This window comes from Tachyglossus aculeatus, chromosome 2, assembly GCF_015852505.1.
Source record: "Tachyglossus aculeatus isolate mTacAcu1 chromosome 2, mTacAcu1.pri, whole genome shotgun sequence".
Lineage (NCBI taxonomy): Eukaryota > Metazoa > Chordata > Mammalia > Monotremata > Tachyglossidae > Tachyglossus > Tachyglossus aculeatus.
Genome location: NC_052067.1, coordinates 22,640,945 through 22,664,957, shown reverse-complemented (window position 1 = coordinate 22,664,957; position 24,013 = coordinate 22,640,945). Strand labels below are relative to the sequence as shown.

The window sequence follows — 24,013 nt, the reverse complement described above, 5'->3', positions numbered from 1 at the left end:
AGCTCCTCCCGTTTTCTTTCTCGCAGGCCCCGCCCCTCGCTTTGTCTCCGCCCCTCCCTCTGGCCCCTCTGATTGGCCCCGCTCCCGGGCCTCCCCCTCCTGGCCCCGCCCCTCCCCCTAGCTCCGCCCCTTTCTTTTCTCGCAGGCCCCGCCCCTCGCTTTGCCCCCGCCCCTCCCTCTGGCTCCTCCTCTGATCGTCCCCACTCCCGGGCCTCCCCCTTCAGGCCCCGCCCCCTGCCTGTCCCTCAGACCCCGCCCCTCCCCTTAGCCCCGCCCCGTCTGCCCCTCAGGCCCCGCCCCTCCCTCTTGCCCCTCTTCTGATTGGCCCCGCTCCCGGGCCTCTCCCTCCGGGCCCCGCCCCTCCGCTTAGCCCCGCCCCGCCTGCCCCTCAGGCCCCGCCCCTCCCTCTGGCCCCTCCTCTGATTGGCCCCGCCCCCTGCCTCCCCAGGCGCCGGCCCTCCCCTTAGCCCCGCCCCTGCCTGTCCCTCAGACCCCGCCCCTCCCCTTAGCCCCGCCCCTGCCTGCCCCTCAGGCCCCGCCCCTCCCCCGGCCCCTCTTCTGATTGGCCCCGCTCCCGGGACTCTCCCACCAGGCCCCGCCCCTCCGATTAGCCCCGCCCCCTGTCTTTCCTACAGGCCCCGCCCCTCTCCCTGGCCCCTCCTCTGATTGGCCCCGCCCCCTGCCTCCGCCAGGCCCCGCCCTGTCTGTCCCTCAGACCCCGCCCCTCCCCTTAGCCCCGCCCCTCAGGCCCCGCCCCTCCCTCTGGCCCCTCGTCTGATTGGCCCCGCTCCCGGGCCTCTCCCTCCAGGCCCCGCCCCTCCGCTTAGCCCTCCCCGTCTTCCCCACAGGCCCCGCCCCTCCCTCCGGCCCCTCCTCTGATTGGCCCCGCTCCCTGACCTCCCCCTCCAGACCCCGCCCCTCCCCTCAGCCCCGCCCTGCCTGTCCCTCAGACCCCGCCCCTCCCCTTAGCCCCTCCCCCGCCTGTCCCTCAGACCCCGCCCCTTCCCTTCGCCCCGCCCCCTGCCCGCCCCTCAGGCCCCGCCCCTCCCTCCGGCCCCTCCCCTGATTGGCCCCGCTCCCGGGCCTCCCCCTCCAGGCCCCGCCCCTCCGCTCGGCCCCGCCCCCTCCCCCCGGCCCCCCCCTCTGATTGGCCCCGCTCCCTCCGGGCCCCGCCCCCGTCTGGGGCCCCGCCCCTCCCCTCGCTGTAGCCCCGCGCGGCGGAGGCCGGCTCGGAGAAGGCGCGGGGCCGTCGGCGGGGCCGGACGTGTCCGCGGGAGCCGCCGTGCCCGCGGCGCCATGTCTCACGGGGCCGGGCTCGTCCGCACCACGGCCGGCGGAGGCGGAGGCGGAGGCGGGGACGGCGCCCCCCCGCCCCCGGCCGCCTTCGAGGGACCGGACCTGGGCTACACCCGCTCCTCTTCGGCCATGCTCAAGATCGGCCAGATGGTGAGCGGGAGCGGGCCGGGGGCGGGAGCGGGGCGCGCTTCAGCCTTCCCCTGAACGCTAATTACTCTGTTTATTTATTATTACTCTATTTATTTATTATTACTCTATTTATTATTTATTTTGCTTGTACCTATCTATTCTATTTATTTTATTTTGTTAGTATGTTTGGTTTTGTTCTCCGTCTCCCCCTTCTTGACTGTGAGCCCACTGTTGGGTAGGGACCGTCTCTATATCATCATCATCAATCGTATTTATTGAGCGCTTACTATGTGCAGAGCACTGGACTAAGCGCTTGGGAAGTACAAATTGGCAACACATAGAGACAGTCCCTACCCAACAGTGGGCTCACAGTCTAAAAGGGGGAGACAAAAGCAAACATAATAACAAAAGAAAATAAATAGAATAGATATCATCATCATCATCATCAATCGTATTTATTGAGCGCTGACTATGTGCAGAGCACTGGACTAAGCGCTTGGGAAGTACAGATTGGCAACACATACAGAGACAGTCCCTACCCGACAGTGGGCTCACAGTCTAGAAGGGGGAGACTCAAGCAAACATAATAACAAAATAGAATAGATAGAATAGATATCATCATCATCATCAATCGTATTTATTGAGCGCTTACCATGTGCAGAGCACTGGACTAAGCGCTCGGAAGTACAGATTGGCAACATATAGAGACGGTCCCTACCCAACAGTGGGTTCACAGTCTAAAAGGGGGAGACAAAAGCAAACATAATAACAAAAGAAAATAAATAGAATAGATAGAATAGATATCATCATCATCATCATCAATCGTATTTATTGAGCGCTTACTATGTGCAGAGCACTGGACTAAGCGCTTGGGAAGTACAAGTTGGCAACATCTAGAGACAGTCCCTACCCAACAGTGGGCTCACAGTCTAAAAGGGGGAGACAGAGAACAAAACCAAACGTACTAACAAAATAAAATAAATAGAATAGATATCTACAAATAAAATAAATAAATAGGGTAATAAATTACTATATGTAATACTATATAAATACCATATAAATACTATATCACTATATGTTGCCAGCTTGTACTTCCCAAGCGCTCAGTCCAGTGCTGTGCACACAGGAAGCGCTCAATAAATACGATTGATCGATTGATTACTCTATTTATTTTACTTGTACATGTCTATTCTATTTATTTTATTAGTATGTTTGGTTTTGGTCTCTGTCTCCCCTTTTAAACTGTGAGCCCACTGCTGGGTAGGGACCGTCTCTACATGTTGCCAGCTTGTACTTCCCAAGCGCTTAGGCCAGTGCTCTGCACACAGGAAGCGCTCAATAAATTTGATTGATTGATTGATTCCCCTCTCCGGGCGACGCTTGATGATGATGATGATGATGATGATATTGGCATTTATTAAGCGCTTACTCTGTGCCAAGCACCGTTCTAAGCGCCGGGGAGGTTACAAGGTGAGCAGGTTGGCCCACAGGGGGTTCACAGTCAATCCTCATTTTACAGATGAGGGAACTGAGGCCCAGAGAAGTGAAGTGACTTGTCCAGGGTCACCCAGCTGACAACTGGAGGAGCCGGGATTTGAACCCATGACCTCTGACTCCAAAGCCCGGGCTCTTTCCACTGAGCCACGCTGCTTCTCTACAGCAGCGCTTGTCCCTCCTCCATCCCTCCTCTGAAAATTTCCACCTGCCGCTCCAAGCTCCCCGGGCCTCGGCCGTCCCTCCGTCCCATCCCGCCCCCTGTATCACTGTTTGTACGTATTTATTACTCTATTTTATTTGTTCGTATTTATTCTATTTATTTTATTTTGTTAATAGGTTTCGTTTTGTTGTCTGCCCCCCCCTTCTAGACTGTGAGCCCGCTGTTGGGTAGGGACCGTCTCTAGATGTTGCCAACTTTTGTACTTCCCAAGCGCTTAGTCCAGTGCTCTGCACACAGTAAGCGCTCAATAAATACGATTGAATGAATTTATTTTATTTTGTTAATATGTTTTTGCTTTGTTGTCTGTCCCCCGTCTAGACTGCGATCCGGCTGTTGGGTTGGGACTGTCTCTATATGTTGCCAACTTTTGTACTTCCCAAGCGCTTAGTCCAGTGCTCTGCACACCGTAAAAGCTCAGTAAATACGATTGATGATGATGATAATAAATACGATTGAATGAATGAATTTATTTTATTTTGTTAATATGTTTTGCTTTGTTGTCTGTCTCCCCCTTCTAGACTGTGAGCCCGCTGTTGGGTAAGGGCCGTCTCTATATGTTGCCAGTTTGTACTTCCCAAGCGTTTAGTACAGTGCTCTGCACACAGTAAGCGCTCAATAAATGCGATTGAATGAATGAATGAATGAATGAATGAATTTATTTTATTTTGTTAATATGTTTTGTTTTGTTGTCTGTCTCCCCCTTCTAGACTGCGAGCCCGCTGTTGGGTAGGGACCGTCTCTAGATGTTGCCAACTTTTGTACTTCCCAAGCGCTTAGTACAGTGCTCTGCACACAGTAAGCGCTCAATAAATGCGATTGAATGAATGAATGAATGAATAAATACGATTGAATGAATGAATTAATTAATTAATTTTGTTAATATGTTCTGTCTTATTGTCTGTCCCCCTTCTAGACTGTGAGCCCACTGTTAGGTAGGGACCGTCTCTATATGTTGCCAACTTGTGTACTTCCCAAGCGCTTAGTCCAGTGCTCTGCACACAGTAAGCTCTCAATAAATGCGATTGAATGAATGAATGAATTTATTTTATTTTGTTAATATGTTTTGTTTTGTTGTCTGTCCCCCTTCTAGACTGCGAGCCCGCAGTTGGGTAGGGACCGTCTCTATATGTTGCCGACTTGTACTTCCCAAGCGCTTAGTACAGTGCTCTGCACACAGTAAGCGCTCAATAAATGCGATTGAATGAATGAATGAATTTATTTTATTTTTTTAAATATGTTTTGTTTTGTTGTCTGTCCCCCTTCTAGACTGTGAGTCCGCTGTTGGGTAGGGACCGTCCCTATATGTTGCCAATGTGTACTTCCCAAGCGCTTAGTACAGTGCTCTGCACACAGTAAGCGCTCAATAAATGCGATTGAATGAATGAGTGAAACCCTCCGTGAAGATCTGTGCTTTGGCTTCAAGGCTGTCCATCCCCTCGCCCTCCCCTCCCTTCTGCCCTTCTCCAGCCCAGCCGGCCCCCTCCTCTCCTCTGCCGCCGCTCCCCTCCTCCTCGCCGGGCCTCCTTCTCGCCCGTCCCGCCATCGACCCCCGGCCCACCTCCTCCCCCTGGCCTGGAATGCCCTCCTCCCCCTCCCCATAATAATAACAATAATAATAATGGCATTTATTAAACGCTTATTAGGTGCAAAGCACTGTTCTAAACGCCGAGGAGGTTACAAGGTGATCAGGTTGCCCTACAGGGAGCTCACAGTCTTCATCCCCATTTTACACATGAGGAAACTGAGGCACAGAGAAGTGAAGTGACTTGCCCAAAGTCACACAGCTGACAATTGGCGGAGCTGGGATTTGAACCCCTGACCTCTGTCTCCAAAGCCCGGGCTCTTTCCACTGAGCCACGCTGCTCCCCATCCCCCCTGACTTACCTCCTTCCCCTCCCCACAGCACCTGTATATATGTATATATGGTTGTACATATTTATTACTCTTTATTTTATTTGTACATATTTATTCTATTCATTTTATTTTGTTAATATGTTTTGTATTGTTGTCTGTCTCCCCCTTCTAGACTGTGAGCCCGCAGTTGGGTAGGGACCGTCTCTGTATGTTGCCAGCTTGTACTTCCCAAGCGCTTAGTACAGTGCTCTGCACACAGTAAGCGATCAATAAATACGATTGAATGAATGAATGAATGAATGACTCCACCAAGCTAGCTCTCTTCCTTCCTTCAAAGCCCTACTGAGAGCTCACCTCCTCCAGGAGGCCTTCCCAGACTGAGCCCCCTTTTTCCCCTCCTCCTCCTCATCCCCCCGCCCTACCTCCTTTCCCTCCCCACAGTACTTCTATAAATTTATAGATTTATTACTATTTATTTTACTCTTACGTATTTACCATTCTATTTATTTTGTTTATGATGTGCATATAGCTTTCATTCTATTTGTTCTGACGACTCGACACCTGTCCACATGTTTTGTTTTGTTGTCTGTCTCCCCCTTCTAGACACAGTAAGCGTTTAATAAATACGAGTGAATGAATCGCCCCCCCGCCCTACCCCCTTCCCTTCCCCACAGCATTTGTGTATATTTGTACATATTTACTACTCTATTTTATTAATAATGTGTGTATAGCTATAATTCTATTTATTTCGATGGAATTGACACCGTCTGATTGTTTTGTTTTGTTGTCCGTCTCCCGCTTCTAGACCGTGAGCCTGTTGTTGGGTAGAGATTGTCTCTATCTGTTGCTGAATTGTACTTCCCAAGCACTTAGTGCAGTGCTCTGCCCACAGTAAGCGCTCAATAAACACGACTGAATGAATGAATCTGAGTTGCAGGGCAGCGGCAGCAGCCGTTAGTTCCCCTTTTCCTCCCGCAGCAATCAGCCCGCAGCTTCCTCTCCCCACGCACGTGTGTGTTTGTGGCCCCGCACCTGAGGACCCCTCGAGACTGCGAGCTCGTTGTGCGCAGAGAGTGGTTAAGCGCTTACTGTGTGCCAGGCACTCTACTAAGCACCGGGGTGGATACAAGCAAATTCGGTTGGACACCGTCCCTGTCCCACATGGGGCTCACAGTCTTAATCCCCATTCTGCAGATGAGGGAACTGAGGCACAGAGAAGTCAAGTGATTTGCCCAAGGTCACACAGCAGACAAGTAGCGGAGGCTGGATTAGAACCCACTGCCCTCTCAAAGGTCACCAATGACCTCCTGCTTGCCAAATCCAACGGCTCCTACTCTATCCTAATCCTCCGCGACCCCTCAGCTGCCATCGACACTGTCAATCACCCCCTTCATCATCATCATCAATCGTATTTATTGAGTGCTTACTGTGTGCAGAGCACTGTACTAAGCGCTTGGGAAGTACAAGTTGGCAACATATAGACACAGTTCCTACCCAATAGTGGGCTCACAGTCTAAAAGGGGGAGACAGAGAACAAAACCAAATGTACTAACAAAATAAAGTAAATAGAATAGATATGTACAAGTAAAATAGAGTAATAAATATGTACAAACATATATACATATAAACAGGTGCTGTGGGGAAGGGAAGGAGGTAAGATGGGGGGATGGAGTGGGGGTCGAGGGAGAGAGGAAGGAAGGGGCTCAGTCTGGGAAGGCCTCCTGGAGTAGGTGAGCTCTCAGTAGGGTCTTGCTTCACAGACTCCGTCCTCTCCTGGTTCTCCTCTTATCTCTCCTGCAATTCATTCTCCGTCTCCGGGCTCCTCCTCCCCCTCCCATCCCCTTACTGTAAGGGTTCCTCAAGAGCCAGTTCTTGGTCCCCTTCTGTTCTCTATGTCCACTCACTCCCTCGGTGACCTCATTCGCTCCCACGGCTTCAACTATTATCTCTAAGCTGATGACACCCAAATCTACATCTCCGCCCCTGCTCTCTCCCCCTCCTCCAGGCTTGCATCTCCTCCTGCCTTCAGGACATCTCCATCTGGTTGTCTGCCCGCCATCTAAAACTCAGTATGGCCAAGACTGAACTCCTTATCATCCCTCCAAAACCCTGTCCTCTCCCTGACTTTCGCGTCACTGTAGACGGCACTACCATCCTTCCCGTCTCACAAGCCCGCAACCTTGGTGTCATCCTCGACTCCGGTCTCTTGTTCATCCCACACATCCAATCTGTCACCAAAACCTGCCGGTCTCACCTCTGCAACATCGCCAAGATCCTCCCTTTCCTCTCCATCCAAACTGCTACCTTGCCGGTTCAGTCTCTCATCCTATCCCGACTAGATTACTGCATCAGCCTCCTCTCTGATCTCCCATCCTCCTGTCTCTCCCCGCTTCAGTCTATACTTCACTCTGCTGCCCGGATTATCTTTGTACAGAAACGCTCTGGGCATGTTACTCCCCTCCTCAAAAATCTCCAGTGGCTGCCTGTCAACTTACAAATCAAGTAAAAACTCCTCACTCTTGGCTTCAAGGCTGTCCATCACCTCGCCCTCTCCTACCTCACTTCCCTTCTCTCCTTCTACAGCCCAGCCCGCACCCTGCACTCCTCTGCCTCTAACCTCCTCACTGTTTCTCATTCTCGCCTGTCCCGCCGTTGACCCCGGGACCACGTCCTCCCCCGGCCTCCCTCCCCACATCCGCCAAGCTAGCTCTCTTCCTCTCTTCAAAGCCCTACTGAGAGCTCACCTCCTCCAGGAGGCCTTCCCAGATGGGGCCCCCTTTTTCCTCTCCTCCTCCCCATCCCCCCCGCTCTACCTCCTTCCCCTCCCCACAGCACTTGTATATATTTGTACAGATTTATTACTCTATTTTACTTGTACATATTTACTATTCTATTTATTTTGTTGATGATGTGCATTATAGCTATAATTCTGTTTGTTCTGACGATTTTGACCCCTGTCTACATGTTTTGTTTTGTTGTCTGTCTCCCCCTTCCAGACTGTGAGCCCGTTGTTGGGTAGGGATTGTCCCTATATGTTGCCGACTTGTACTTCCCAAGTGCTTAGAACAGTGCTGTGCAAATAGTAAGCGCTCAATAAATACCATTGAATGAATGAACCCATGACCTTCTGACTCCTGGGCCCCTGCTCTATCCACTAGGCCATGCTGAATGTGTTTGATGTTATAGTGTACTCTCCCAAGGGCTTAGTACAGTGCTTTGCACACAGTAAGCACTCAGGAAATGCAATTAATAAAATATGATTGTTATTATTAATAAGAAGAAGAAGAAGAAGAAGAAGGAGGACCGCTGGCCCAGGAGCTCCCTACAGGCCGGGGGCTTCCAGGGAGCTTGGTCCCGGGATGGGGAGTTTCTTGAGACTTGTAACATCTTGAGACTTCTTGAAACTTTGTAAAATCTCTAGACTCTGAGCTCCTTATGGGCTGGGAATGTGTCTTCTCCTCTCCCAAGCAGTTAGTACAGTGCTTTGCACACCAGCACTCAATAACTACGATTGAATTTGGCCTCCCGGACCAGTGGATGAAAGTTACCTTGGTGTGCTTTCCATCGACCAAGATCTGTTTCTCCCCAGTCCTTGCTCCGATCTAACCCATTTCCTGGAGCCATTTGCCCCAAAATGTTTTTCGACCTCTCGGGCACACCTCCTCGTCTGCCCTTTCTGAACAACCATCTTCAGAATGGCCAACTAACTTAGCCCAGGGCTTGCAATGATTTTGCAGGAGGAAAGGTAGGAGAGCTTGGAGTGGGTTCACCGTGTCACGGATAGGTCATCTTGGATCCGAAGGGAAGTTGTTTCAAGAGCTCTTTGACGGAGGCTTGATTAGGGTGTTGGGTGCATGAGCAGGTAAAGCAAGCTGAGCAGGTGCTTGGGAGAAAACGATTGAGGAAGCCACAAAAGATGTTGCGGCTAGCAGTGTGAACTAAGAGCTTGGGTGGCTATGGCTCTTTTTTGTGGGGGGGGGGGGATGGGGGTTCCATTTGAGGGCTCTAGTGGTGTTCTTTGCACTGATGACTGAAGGAAGGGCCAAGGACTTGAAACAAAATCCTTAACTCAACCAGGCCCTGTGGTTGCACAGTGAACACTAGGAAGGACCAAGGACTTCCAAGCCCAAATCCTTAACTCAACCATGTCCTGTAGTTGTACAGCGCACACCTGAAGGCTGCCCGGCAGAAGAAGCTTCTGCTCTGCCTTTTTCAGATGGTCTGACTCCCTGTTTCTTTCCTGCGGCTGCTGATGTGTCCGTTTGAGAAGCAAGAAGGGAGGCGGGGGTAGTCAGGGGCAAGGAATGGAGAAGATTTGCTCAGCTTTAAGAGAAGTTTTCTCTGTACTTCCCCTCCCTGGATGTCACCAAACCACACACAACAGACACTCTTATATATCACTTTTGCCCCAGGGGAACTTGTGCAGCTGCTGGTTTGAGCTGAACCTGGGAGGGAGCAAATCCAACCTTCCACAGAATAGATGCTCAAGGATGATGAGAGAAATCTGTGATAGAGCCACACCTCCTCGATGCAGGTCTCTCTAACCAGATCTCTTTGGTCTCTTCTTTCCTCTGCTCCACAGTTAGGCATTTCACTCGCCGTTAGCCACTCCATCACAGAATGGGAAATGAAAGGAGATGAAATCAAATTAGCAGTTAAAATTACTGCTTAGCAGCAGCGCTGAAAAAACCTGATGGAGGAGGGAAGTTGAAATGAAAGTCTTGAACCAAAGGTATTCAAACAGGCATCATCATCATCATCAATCATATTTATTGAGCGCTTACTATGTGCAAAGCACTGTACTAAGCGCTTGGGAAGTACAAATTGGCAACATATAGAGACAGTCCCTACCCAACAGTGGGCTCACAGTCTAAAAGGGGGAGACAGAGAACAAAACCAAACATACTAACAAAATAAAATAAATAGAATAGATATGTACAAATAAAATAAATAGAGTAATAAATATGTACAAACATATATACATATGGCAGTCAAACTAACAATCAGTGGTTTTTATTGAGGGCCTACTGAGTGCCGAGCAACGTGCTAAGAGCTCGGGAGAGTACGACAGAAGAAAAAGACATGCTTTCTGACCACAAGAAAATTAATGGGGAAGACGGGCAAATTACTCACAATTGTTGGGAGCAGGACAAAGAACAAGATGAACTAGGTGGTAGTGAGGATGACAGGAGGGAATATCAGAACCATGAATAGATCAAGCGCTTAGAACAGTGCTTTGCACATAGTAAGCACTTAATAAATGCCATCGTTATTATTATCATAAGTTCCTTGAAAACAGGGATTGTATTACCAACTAACTAAATTGCAGTGTACTTTCCCAGATGCTTAGTACAGTGTTCTGCGCACAGTGAGTGATAAATACCATTTATTGAGTGGGAAAATTCAAATTCTCTTCAGCTCACCATACTAGTAGCCACGTGGCTACCAGAGAGGGTCAAGTAAAATCTTCTAGTAGCCATTGTTTGGAGACATCTACCTGAGCAAGAAGGACAGGAAGCTGTGACCAGAAACCTGTGCTTGGGAGACACTGGAACTGGATTGGGAAGGAGAGGGAGAATGTGAAGAAGTGGAGAGGGGGTGTGTGCATCTTTGTGTTTCCAAGGATGATGAGGGCAGGCCTGAATGAGGAGGGACCATTGTTTGGCAGGCATCGAAAGGAAGAAAGGAGTGAAGCGGAGGAAGAGGGAGTATTTCTTTATGAAATCCTGAGGGGCCAGTAAATTCCCAAGGTGGGGCTGGATGAAGATGGAGGGGTGGAAAAAACAATCGTATTTCTCGAGCTCTTGCTGTGCTAAGCGCTTGGGAAAGTGCAATACAACAGAGTTGGTAGATGTGTTCCCTGCTCACAGAGAGCTTACAGTCTACATGGAACTAGATGTTTTCATTCTTTGCTGTCTTCTGCATTTGTATATATGTTTGTACATATTTATTACTCTATTTATTTATTTATTTATTTATTTTACCTGTACATATCTATTCTATTTATTTTATTTTGTTAATATGTTTGGTTTTGTTCTCTGTTTCCTCCTTCTAGACTGTGAGCCCACTGTTGGGTAGGGACTGTCTCTATATGTTGCCAACTTGTAGTTCCCAAGCGCTTAGTAAAGTGCTCTGCACACAGTAAGCGCTCAATAAATACGATTGATGATGATGATGATTTGTTCTCCCTTCCTAATGGTTCTGGCCCTACCCAGTTTTATAGGTGTTGTGTGTAGCTATGTGTGTGTATGGTAGGGACTGTCTCTATATGTTGCCAGATTGTACTTCCCAAGTGCTTAGTACAGTGCTCGGCACAGAGTAAGGGCTCAATAAATACGATTGATGATGATGATGGTATATATATTCATTTATGCACACATGCAGAGTTGTCATTTGTATTCAAAGACATCACTCAGTGAAGGTCGTGTGTGTGTGTGTGTGTGTGTGTGTGTGTGTGTGTGTCTGAAAAGGTCATTGTGAGACCCACAGTCCTAACCACATTTTGCACATGCACACACCTGTGCACGCCCATGTGCACACACACAAACATCAAGATAAAACACCAGGGAAAGTTTTAGCTGCTCTGTACTTAACACCTTCCTCCAACCACACTCTAAAAACAATTTGGTTCAACAGCACTCAGCAAGTATGACATTCCTGACTTAAATGAAATATACTATGGACAATCTAGAGCTGTAGTAAATGCAGTGTGTTGTGGGGTGTGTGTGTGTGTGTCTGTGTATGTGTGTGGGAGGGTGTGTGTATGTTGGGCTAGAGCCTCAAGTACATTGTTGATTGCCTGAAGTAAAAAGAGTTGGTAACTAGGAATCCAGAATATCTGAGCTCTCACCCATTCTGACTCCTTGGTGTTTGGGGCAAACATAAGCGGTCCATTCAGCCCAGTATTTTGTTTTGCTTGTATCAACAGGATTGTTGGGAGAAGATGTAGTGGTTGTTATCCTTGACATCCCTCCTAATGTTTTGGCAGAGTGCATCCAACACCTCTAAATTTTTCCCCCTCATACCAATTCTCATAACCCACTCTTGACTGTTTATCCATCAATTTTTCCAACCCCTGCTAATATTTCCTGTCTACATAACTTTCTGTACTAATTCTCCCAGTTTACCATTCACTGTGTAAAGAAGTACTTTTTTAAAATTCAAGCTTCAGTGGCCATCCCTTTGTCTTGGTGTTATGGGATGTGATGAATAGCAATTTCATGATCTAAATTCTCAAGGCTTTATCTTTCCCTAATTTTTTAAGTACTTCCCCAAAGGTTTCTCCCCTCCTGTTTACCATTTGCCACTCTCTTTACCTTCTCCAGCATTATTCTGTCTTTTCTAATGTGCAGCAACAGAACTGTGTGGGTAAGGTGGTTTTATTGACTAGCAACACCCTGCTTTTTTGTTTTTTTACCTCCTTCCTGATGATGCCAAGCACTTGTTGGCCTTTCTGTTGGGGCTAGTGCCACACACTATCCCAGAAATTTAAAAGAACAGTCAGCAGTGACTGAGTTCTCTTTCTTGAGTCGTGACTGATATCTCAGAGCTTACCATTACACAGTGGTAGTTTGGATTCTGATTCCTTGTATTCATTATCAGGCACTTGTTCACATTCAAGCCCATCTGCCATTTTTTTGCCCTGTTCACCAAGCGCTCTGAGGTCTTCCGACAGTTTATCCCCATTTACATTTCACCACTGGGAAACGCTTAGTGTCCTGTGCAAACTTGCTCTGCACATTCGTATTTCTAGATTGTTTTGTGAAGCTCTGTAAAATGGAGCCTCGCCACTTTCGCGTGTATCCTTATCAGTATTCAAGGGAGTGAAAACATTTTAATATATGGCGGTTTAGATGCCTCATCAGAAGGTGCCTCTCGGAAGAGGTTTTTGCCTTGGGAGTGGGGGAAGAACTTCCGTAGGAGCAGTGGAGATTGCTTCACATCTTGTAACTAGCTGGGGATTTCCCAATCAAACCGTCAATTTGTCGATCATATTTCATGGGTGTGTACTATGTGCATAGCCCTGTACTAAGCACTTGGGAGAGTACAACAGAGCTGGTAGGCACATTCCCTGCCCACAGTGAGCTCACAGTCTAGAAGACTGGTGAGCTAGGCTGCAGACTCTAGACCCCCTCTCCCCTCTAGACTGTAAGCTCATTACAGGCAGGGAATGTGTCCCTCAACTCTGTTGTATTGTACTCTCCCAAGCACTTAGTACGATGCTCTGCACACAGTAAGTGCTCAATAAGTATGATTGATTCAGAGACTCCTGGGCAGTTTTAGCTAAGCTTGCTGCGCATTTTGTTGCCTCCACAGTTTCAGGGAAGTTCTGGGCTAGGTCCTGTCATGTACTGTGGGTGTTGGGTTGGGGGAGGGTTCCCGCTTGCCTTGCAGAAAGAAAGTATCTTTAAGATGGCCTTTCTGTATCCATATACTATCCTTAAGGAGACTTCCCCTCCCCCAGCCTTTGGTGGAACACATGGCCCCATTCCTCCTCTCTTCCCATCTTCAAAGTCCCACTAAAATCACATCTCCTCCAAGAGGCCTTCCCTGACTTAAGCTCTCCCTGTTGTGTCACCTAATGCACTTGGGTCTGTTCCCTTAAGCACTTTGATATTCACCCCTCCCACAGCACTCATGTAGAAATCTAGCTGTAAATTATTTTTATCTGTCTACCTCTCTAGTTTATAAGCTCCTTGTGGCAGGGATCATCTGTCTTCTATACCTACCCTTTTTGTATTGTACTAAGTGCTTAATGCTGTGATAAATGCTCAATAAATAACACTGATTGATTCCCCACTTCCTGAGGCACTCCACCCCCTTGGGTGGGGAAAGGACACATGGCTTTTAGGTATCATCCCTGTTCTATATCAGATGCCAGTATTACCTCCGTCTCTCTTGAAGGGAGGTTTTCTTTTTTAAATGTACAGCTAATTTTCATGGAAACCTTTAAAATTTCCTGAGGACGATTTCTACCATCCTACATTTGCCACTCTGTCATCCAGGGTATCTCTTAATTCACTAAGTTCTGAAAGCCAGAAATCAGACTCATGTTTAAAAAAGATAAACACAGGTTTACAGAATTGTGTAAACTGGAGTAATAATAATAATAATAGTGGTATTTGTTAAGCACTCACAATGTGCCAGGCACTGTACTAAGCCCTGGGGTAGATCCAAGGTAATTGGGTTGGACACAGTCCCTGTCCCGTATTGGGCTCACAGTCTTAATCCCCATTTTAACTGAGGCATAGAGAAGTGAAGTGACTTGCCTGAGTTCACACAGCAGATAAGTGATGGAGCTGGGATTAGAACCCAGGTCCTTCTGATTCCCAGGCCCATGCTTTATCCATTAGGCTATGTGCTTTCTCCCTGGGCAGCATGCCTGGGGTCACGGGGACAGCCAGCTAACCCCCAAGCCCCTGGCTCAGTTATGATGGGGAGAATCCCAGCTGGCACCAAGGACGTTCGAACGAGCGAGGGTGAGGGCCAGCCGATGCAGAGAAAGAAAGGAACGAGTTCGGCCCGCATCAACTGCCCACTCTTTCTGTCAGTAGGCAGCCTGCTGGACACTATTTTTCCCCAGCCTGTGTTGCCTGGGAAAAGCAGTACATGAAGCAGGGATGAAGGCAGTTAGGCAGCTGGCTTTTGGGCCTCCACCCTCTCCGCCAGCCTGTTTGGAGAAACAATAATCAGCCATGGGAGTGTAGGTCCAGATTGGTGCGGGCCCTGAGTGTCCACCCCAATCTGTAGCAGCCCCAAAGGGACCGGCTGGTCTGAGAGGGGGGCATTTATATCTGTTTGGGGCTAATCTGGGGTATTCCTGGGCATCAGTTCCCTTAAGTCGACCTCTGGAAGAGACCTGAACGCTTCCCCACTTGACCCAGAACCGTCAGTGGCCGATCAAGGGCCTTAGGACTTCTTGGACCGCCCTTCAAGGGGCGGGTGAGGACCAGTGTGTTCTGCAGGACCCACTTCTGGGAACCTAGACAGTCCAGTTGAGGAGGAAGAGGAGCAGCCAGCTCTCCACTGATGTCATCTTGCCCTTTTGAGGTTTGGTCTCTGCCCTAGTTAAAAACCCAAGATTCCTGCGCCAACTTTAAACGGGAGCAGTAGTCCTTTCTGCCTCGGGGACTCTGGTGTTGAGCAATTCTGAATCTGGGCCACTGGAATGATCGATTCTCTAGGCTTTGTCAAGGTAAATTCATCTCTAGGGTCCCTCTGCACCTCCACTTTCGCAGAGTGTGCTGTTGATCCCAGAGCCCGCCCGTCCGCCTGGTTTCATCTGTTTCCCCTCCACTTGGCTTCTGCCTCACTTGTCCTGCCAGAAAGTCCGGAGACACAAGATTTCCTCTGACCTGCTGTCTGTGAACTGTTGTTTCTCTTTGTCACCCCATTGGTTCAGTGGCTTTGTTATTGCCTTGGGCTCATTGGGCATCCTCATTTTGATCCTGAGCAGTTCTTTAAATCATCAAGTGGTTTGGCTCAGAGAACTGAACTAAGGCCTGAGAGTTCAATAGCTTTGGCTTCTGGTTCTGGTTTTGCCTCATACTTGCCAAGTGCCTTTGGCCGGATCACTCAGTCATTCTGGGCCTGTTTCCTCAACAGTAAAATTCAGGTAATTTCCCTCTCCATCTTCCCAGAAGAAAATAATGATCAGAGATCGTTTTTGACCTTCTGATAGACACCCAAATTTTAATAATGAGTTTTGCATTTTCATTAGCTAAAGTAGTGTTCTGACTCTCCTTACTATTCTAACCCTGTATATTATGGGCAGGAACCGCCCATAATTCTGCTAATTCTGTTGTACTGTACTCTCCCAGGCACTTAGTACAATGCTCTGCGCATGGTAAGCACTGAATAAATACTATTGATACTGAGAAAATTGAGACACTCTGCATGGCCTAGTGGATAGAATGTGGGGCAGGGACTGTCTCTATATGTTGCCGATTTGTACTTCCCAAGCGCTTAGTACAGTGCTCTGCATACAGTAAGTGCTCAATAAATGATTGAATGAATGAACACAGGCCTGCGAATCAGAAGGACTTGGGTTCTAGTCTTGGCTCTGCCACTTTTCTGCTTTGTGACGTTGGGCAAGTCACTTGTCTGGGCTTCAGTTACCTCATCTGTAAAATGGGGGTTATGATTGTGAGCCCCATGTGGGACATGGACTGTTTCCATCCTGATTACCTTGTATGTACCCCAGTGCTTAGAACAGTGCCTGGCACATAGTAAGTGCTTAACAAATACCATAAAAAGTGCTGTATGTACATCAGTTAGTTGTCAATTATATTTATTGAGTGCTTAGTTTGTGCAGAGCATTTTACTAAGCGCTTGGGTCAGTACAGTGTAATGGAGTTGGTTCCCTTCCCACAACAACCTTACAGTTTAGGGGTGTGCTCAAAATCATCATATTTTAGCCACATTATTCGCCATGAACCACCAGAGAGAGAATTTTCTTATTAAACAGGAAAATCTATTACTTCACATTTTTCTCTGAGAAAGCGAGTGCTTTCTGCAATAATCCTCACCTCAGCCGACAGTTACAGTTAGCAGCTAGAGTACTCGGTCTCATCAATGCCTGCAGTTGGAAATACATCTGACTCTGCTAATATGCTAAAAAAAAGATATGCCGCAAGGTTCAGGAATAGTTACTTATATCTTCAGCCAGCCTTCAGAGACATTTTCCCAAGAACGAGCTTTACCCTCCCAGTTTTCACGCCATTCCGAGGGAGTGATAGATAAGGTGCTGGTTAACGTTTAAGTAGTTACTGCTGTCAAACTGAAACAGTTCTGTTATTTTTCAACTCCCATGGGAGAAAAAGAAGAAAATCAGCGGGCACCAGAAATAACAAAATCAATAGGAAACAGAATTATTTTTCCAGCTTCCTTCAAAGGAATTACAAACAATGTCGAGATAAAGTAAATATGGTGGCCGTATCATTTTTAAGTTCTGGTAAAGCGTAGACGTCACAACCAAAGACATTTTCTGGAAGGCAGGCACTTTAGCCTTATCGCTTAACAAACATGGGCTTGAAAGAGGCACCAAGTAGGGTGTCTTCATACTCCTGAGCCTGTGTCAGAGCTGGGTTCTGAGTGGGCCCCCTCTCATCCCCAGGATGGGAGGCACTTAAAAAAAAAATCTCCCAATTGAGCAATTGAAGGCTCAGAATAAATTCCTACACATATTGTAACAGCTCCCAATCCAAAACTAGTCCCGCCTCACTTCTCCCATTGTCCTAACTTTGGCTGAGGTAGTTTTGTCACTCAAGGTGCCCCCTCTCCCACAAAACCCAGCTGTTATTCAAAGTAGCTCATGGCACCCATTTGCCTCAGAAAGCTAAATGGCAAAGGAGAGAAAACTGTGGAACTCAAAATTCACATTTCAGTCCTTGGCGGATCAGATCGGGGGGACTGCAAAAGCCACCCCAGATTTGGAACCGTGAACAGAGCCCAGCGGCTAGAAATGGAAACCTAAGTTTTAGTTGTTGGTTTTGTTTTTTTAAAAATCGTTGTTTGGACAATTTCTCCTCTCTGTATTTGGTGACGAGAACCTATGCTTTAAAAATTGGACACATTTAATTTCAAGCCAAATAGATTTGGGTTTTCTTCCATTGGATTATAAAATTGGTGTCACAGCAGATTCAAAACCTGTTTCTAATCTTGGGCCCTTCGACTCTTAATTCCACAGTGGCTTTTCAGGGAGAGGGCCTTTATCTACCTTGAAGTGCAGTTGCAATTCAGTCTTTATTTCCAAGTCTATCTTCGTAGTTTACTCGTAATGAGAAACAGTTCTGGCTTTTCTGAACTTTTCTGATTGTACTGCTGAGAAAAATGGGGCTGTGAAGCAACTCCCAGGTGGGTCAATGGTGACAAAAGATCGACACTTACAATACAATTAAAAACTACCTCTGGGCATCCTATAAAAGGTTATTGAAATGTCCCCAAACTCCCCAAATCATGGCTGTGCTTAGTAAATCCTGAGACGCTTTAGACAAAGATCAGAGACAAGATATCAAGACTTGAATGCATGCCTGGGAAGAGGTAAAGGCATCTCAGTTTAATCTGGATTTTGAGAAACCCAATCTTTCTTGGAGTTATGGAATTCTAAAGGAATGCTATAGAATTTGCAAAGGTACAGATTACTTTTCTAACAGTCTTTGCAAAGCCAGGTTGCTTTCTGCTTCTCCTTCCTATGTATGAAACAGATTAACCTTGTGACCTGCAGGGACTAATCCTCACTGAGGTATTCTTCAAGACACTTGGAAATGCAGTGTGGGAAGCTAGAAGACATCACCCATTAGGGGATTGGGAAAATTAAGTGTAATGGAGAGAATTATAATTACAGGTCCTAAGATGTCTTTTGCAAGAAATTTTATAATTACAATGAAGGAGAACTTGGGTTTGTGGAAGGTTTAAGAGGGCTTGGTTTTTTCATTTCTTCCACACCTCTTAGCTTCATTTAGCAGTGTACTTTTTAAAATCTGTGAAATAATATCAGAACTGAACTAGACTGTGAGCCTTCTAGACCGTGAGCCCACTGTTGGGTAGGGACCGTCTCTATATGTTGCCAACTTGTACTTCCCAAGCGCTTAGTACAGTGCTCTGCACACAGTAAGCGCTCAATAAATACGATTGAATGAATGAACTGATATTAAAATTAGCATTAGCCAGGCAAATCAGGCTGTCTCCAAGATGGATGTTTTCCATTTGTATTTCTTTTTTTAATGAATGGTTACAGCTTCGGAAAAGGGAAGAAGCCATAAGTGGTTAGCAGTTCTATTCCTGTCTCGGTCACTCGTTCCTTGAATGGATTTAGGCATGCCAGACCACTCTCTGATTCAGCTTCTCACATTTCAAAATGGGAAGGGAACCCAGATTGGGCCCAGTTGAGAGAATTGAGGGGTCAAGCAAAATTCTGGCTCCCACCCCTGGAAGGAGTGCAGGCATGATCCAATTTGTGGGTCGCCAAGCACAGTGCTGAAGAATAAATCTCAGACGCCACTTTGACCATCTTTTTGGAGCCTGTTTGGGTTCAGTGGCTTTGAGGGGCTGGGTCCAGCCTGCAGATGCCCCGGGTGGAAGTGCGAGGCAAGAAAGGGTGCCTCACGATTTGGGAACTCCAGTTCTTGGTTGGTTTGGTGATTTATTTGGCTTTTTAATAGATTTGGAGGGAGGGGAAGGCTTCAGGTGGTCCTGTTGCTGTTCTCTCCTCTCTTGGACACTCTAAACTCATCAGAACCTGAAGGGATCCCAGATATGCTGTCTCCAGCCCCAGGATATGGTGGCGGGAGAGGGGAAGGGGTTGTCTCTGAACCTAGCATAGGCCTTCTGAGGTGACTTCAGACCTCCCTGCACTCCTGAGCGAAGGCCTGGGGTTCCCCCAGGCCAGCATGAGGAAAATTTGTTGAAAGTGATAAATCTGTACAAACATATATAGAGGTGGTGTGGGGAGGGGAATGAGGTAGGGCGGAAGGGATGGGGAGGAGGAGAGGAAAAAGGGGGCTCAGTCTGGGAAGGCCTCTTGGAGGAGGTGAGCTCTCAGTAGGGCTTTGAAGGGAGGAAGAGAGCTAGCTGGGCGGATGTGTGGAGGGAGGGCATTCCAGGCCAGGGGGAGGACGTGGGCCGGGGGTCGACGGCGGGACGGGCGAGAACGAGGTACGGTGAGGAGGTTAGCGGCAGAGGAGCGGAGGGTGCGGGCTGGGCTGTAGAAGGAGAGAAGGGAGGTGAGGTAGGAGGGGGTGAGGTGATGGACAGCCTTGAAGCCGAGAGTGAAGAGTATTTGCCTGATGCGTAGGTTGACAGGCATCAGTTGAAGGGAGAAGCTTGGATCATCCAGGGGCAGAGTTGGCCACATCATTCCCTCTTGCAGGAGATGGGAGTCGAGGAGACGAGAAGCCAGGCCCCAATGTGGCTCACTCCCACTGGACTATCCAAGGCCCTCACCCCCAAACAGCAGCAGAGGCCCCCCTCCTTGCACAACCTTGAACCCTCCTCGGACTGGGGCGCGTCATGGTCCCACTAGGCAAGAAAAAACCACCGCACCACTACAATGCCACTCTTCAGAAAGAAGGCCTAACCCACTGCCCATCCTTGTCCTCCTGTCTCAAGATGCCCAGTTGCTGGGGCATCCAGAGTATTGACTAGTGGGAAGAGCACAGGCTTGGGAGTCAGAGGATGTAGGTTCTAATCCCAGATCCCCCATGGACCTGCTGTGTGACCTTGGGGAAGTCACTTAGCTTCTCTGTGCCTCAGTTCTCTCCTCTGCAAAATGGAAATTCAATACCTATTCTCCCAACTACTGACACAAAGAGCCCCATGTGGGACCTGATTATCTTGTATCTACCCCAGCACTTAGTACAGTGCTTGGCACATAGTAAGCACTTCACAAACACCACAATTATTATCATTATTAGGGATTTTTGCAGCCTTAGCTGGCCTCTGGGGCTTGGAACTCAGAGGATTAGAGACTTAATACTGATCTCTGCCTCAGTATGTTCTGGCTGACTGCCCCAGTGATGGCCTGTTGGCCCAGAAACCCGCCGTGCCTTGTTTCCTCCAGGCCAGCTCTTTACAACCTCAAACCTAAGTGAGACCTGCCAGAAGTTTGAACAGGTTGATTCAGTTGTTGAAGCAATGCTTGAAATGCTCAGCTCTGGCTGGCCAGAGTCAAACTGGAATCTGCAGGGTTTGGGACCCTGAGGATGTTATTAGTATTACTGTTGTTTTGTTATATAGTCAACTGGAAGGGAAAGATCACCTAGCTTCTCATGTCTTGCCTCCAGCAGGGAAATAACTAAACATTGCAGAGCTGTGGCAGTTTTTCTTAACAATCTCAAAGAATGAACTTTGTACAACCTAACACATCAATCTGTTAGTTATTGTTCTTTTCCCCTCTCAGTCAAGAAAACCTTTGTCCACAGAATTCTCTCTGGTGGTAATTGAAGTCCATTTCCTCTGGTTTGGTCCTCTGCGGGTAGGGAAAACAGCCCATCAGCATCCTCATTTCCAAAACCTTTCACTGCCCTAAAGAAATCCTAACTCCAGCTGCTTTAATCTTCCACCTCCCTAGGTAATCATCCTTTCAGTAGTCCCTTGAGAGAAGGAGTTGGCAAGCATTATACCAATTTTTCCATGTTTTAAAGGGGAAACCAGAATAAAATGGCGGGGGTGTGGGGAAGGAGATCAAGATGAATGATTAACATGAGATTTGGGGGGATTAACTCGGGATGTCATTTATCTGTTAAAAACTCTAACCCCATCAGCAAGAGGGAGCTTTGAGAGTTGGTTGTGAAAATGAAGAAGGACTTCGCCCTTTGCAGGGGTGATTTTTGACTACACTATTGCCTCTTTCTCTCCCATCCCATTCCCACTGATGGGTGTGATAATTTTCTCCCCCTAGGTTTGCCTCAGGGGTGACTGAAAGGCTCTCTTTGTACTTCCTACTTATGTTGAGTCTGTGTGGCAGCAGGAAGGTGGGGAAGTAGTTTGGCAGCCAGTTAGGTGAGCAGTGAGTGGAAGGATTCCGGAAAACAGTGGGTTCATTAGCTATTTTTATGTCAACCCAGAGGAAGAGTTTAGAAATGAGAAGAGAGAAGAGAGAGAGATTAAAATATAAGAGCCTCTTTTTTTGCAACCTCTTATTGGCAATATTCAGGCTAAAGCCAGAAACTAGCAGGTGCAACATGACTTTTAGGAGGGAGAAAAATCAGCATGGGGACAGTGGGAGAAGACGCTGCCAAACTGTCCCCAAAACACTACATTTTAGAAATCCACTGGGTGTTCTCAAGCTGAGAAGAGGACAGCAAAGAGACCGAAGCAGGACATCTGCTTCACAGGTGGAAAAAAACTATGCTTTCTTCTGGGAAAAAAGCCAGAGTTTTTCTCCAGCGCTAAATCCAGCTCCTGGAGAAACAGGTGACAATTAGCAAGCAGTTTCCAGTGCCTGGGATTGTTGGAGCAACTGAGCCAGCTACTTATTGAACCTTGATTTCCACCCCACGGTCACCTAGGCTCAGTTAACCGTCTATGTCCTCTCTGTGCTTATTTGGGGCAGATGTTTAGGTTCTTCTCTCTTGATTTCTTCTCCCTCACAGCACCTACAATGTGCAACAGTGGCTCTTTCCAGGTTCTGATGGCTCAGAACTTCCTCCTGCCCATTACCCACAGGAGACCGGGTCCACCTATTTCCTCTGCCCAGTGGGGACCCAGTCTACCAGTTGGCAATAACAGTAATAATAATAATAATTGTGGCATTTGTTAGGTGCTTAACGTGACAGGCAATGTTCTAAGCACTGGGGTAGATCCAAGCTAATCAGGTTGTACACAGTCCATGTCCCACTTAGGGCTTACAGTCTTACTCCCCATTTTACAGATGAGGGAACTGAGGCACAGAGAAGTGAAATGCCGTGCCCAAGGTCACACAGCAGACAAGTAGCAGAGGTGGGATTAGAACCCAGGTCCTTCTGACACCCTGGCTCATCCATTAGGCAGTGCTGCTTCTTTTAGACTGTGAGCCCACTGTTGGGTAGGGACTGTCTCTATATGTTGCCAACTTGTACTTCCCAAGCGCTTAGTACAGTGCTCTGCACACAGTAAGCGCTCAATAAATACGATTGATGATGATGATGCTGCTTCTCTAATTTTTGCTTTGCCCTGACTAGCTCCCCTCCATTAAAGCAGGCAATGGTACAGGTGTTCAGCGGTGTCACAGCACTTCCCAAGACCAGGCTCTTTCCCTAGGATGGGGCCAATCGGGATCATTTCTTTGGATGCCGTGCCTGGGGCCCCACCCATCTTGGTGACTGGGACTCTGAATATTTCCTGCCATGTGGGGTGGCAGGAGAGGAAGGGAGGGTAGGAGCGAGGGGGGCCCATCCCGAGTCACCGTGACCTCTTGGCTCCGTCCTGGAGGAGAACTTGGCCAGGGCAGGCAGGGTCACGGGATCACAGGGATGTCAGTAACTCTGCTGAGCCGCTGCTCCAGCTCCCGCCTCATTGCCTCGTGCAGCACAGCCTTCATCTTGGGATGGGGGGAGATGTCAGAGCGGAGCTTCTGCTCTCTAAAGTCGTCTCCCCTAACAATTGAGATTCCACAGAGGTTGAGCTTCTTTGGACCCTGCTGTCTTTCCCCCAATCCCTCCAATTGACATTCCTGCCCAAGCCAGTGGTTCAACCTGACTTCCACCTGTTGCCTGCTCTGCCCCAACTGGTTTTTTGTTTTGTTTGTTTTTTTGTGGTACCTGTGGTACCAAGCCCTGAGGTAGGCACAGATAACCAGGTCAGACACAGTCTCTGTCCCACATGGGGCTCACAATGTAGGGGAGAACCAGGAGGGGGAACAGGTGTTTGTTTAATCCCCATTTTACAGATGAGGAGGTGGAAGCTCAGAGAAGTTAATTTACTTGCCCAGAGTCACACAGCAGGTAAGTGGCAGAGCAGGGATTAGATTCCAGGTCTCCTGCCTCCCAAGCACATGCTCTTTCCACCAGGCCGTGCTTCTTCTCTTCCCCACCCCAAAGAGGGTCTGGGTGACAGATGCTCTTGGCATCATATACAGTAACTGAGGTTCCTGGGGCAAACTCTGCCTTCTCCCAGGTTCCTGTGGTTCTCAATTAACCAGTGGACTATACTGAATGCTTGCTGTGGGCAGAGCACTATACTAGGCATTTGGGAGAGCACATGAGTAGATGGACACAATCCCTGCCCTCAAGGAGCTTACAGTCTGGCGGAGAGGTTCCGCTAAGTCTTGTGTGGCTTGGCAAAACTTTGCCCAGCCTACCAAATGGGAAAAAAATTATACAAACAGAAAGAGCAGAAAAAAAGAATGGAAACTGAATCTTAAAACGAACCGTGGAAACCAGTGAGTATGTGTTTATTCCATATTTGTATGTGTGCTGTTGGGTCAGCCTGGGGAATACATTTGTCCGCTGTGATAGCCTGAAGAGCGTTTAGCACATTGTGGGTGCTCAGAAATACAGTGGTAACAAGAGCAGCGATGCTGCGGTCTAGGTTTGACCC

At 48.1% G+C, this 24,013-nt stretch overlaps 1 protein-coding gene across 1 annotated transcript in view; it reads left to right on the top strand.

The window, feature by feature from the left end:
• Positions 1–1,296: 1,296 nt before the first annotated feature.
• Positions 1,297–24,013, top strand: part of CMTM7 (CKLF like MARVEL transmembrane domain containing 7) — a 48,904-nt gene continuing 26,187 nt past the window's right edge. Inside the window, exon 1 of the mRNA XM_038741854.1 lies at positions 1,297–1,446. Within this exon, the coding sequence (XP_038597782.1) occupies positions 1,297–1,446 (150 nt within the window). The remainder of the gene's footprint in view (positions 1,447–24,013) is intronic.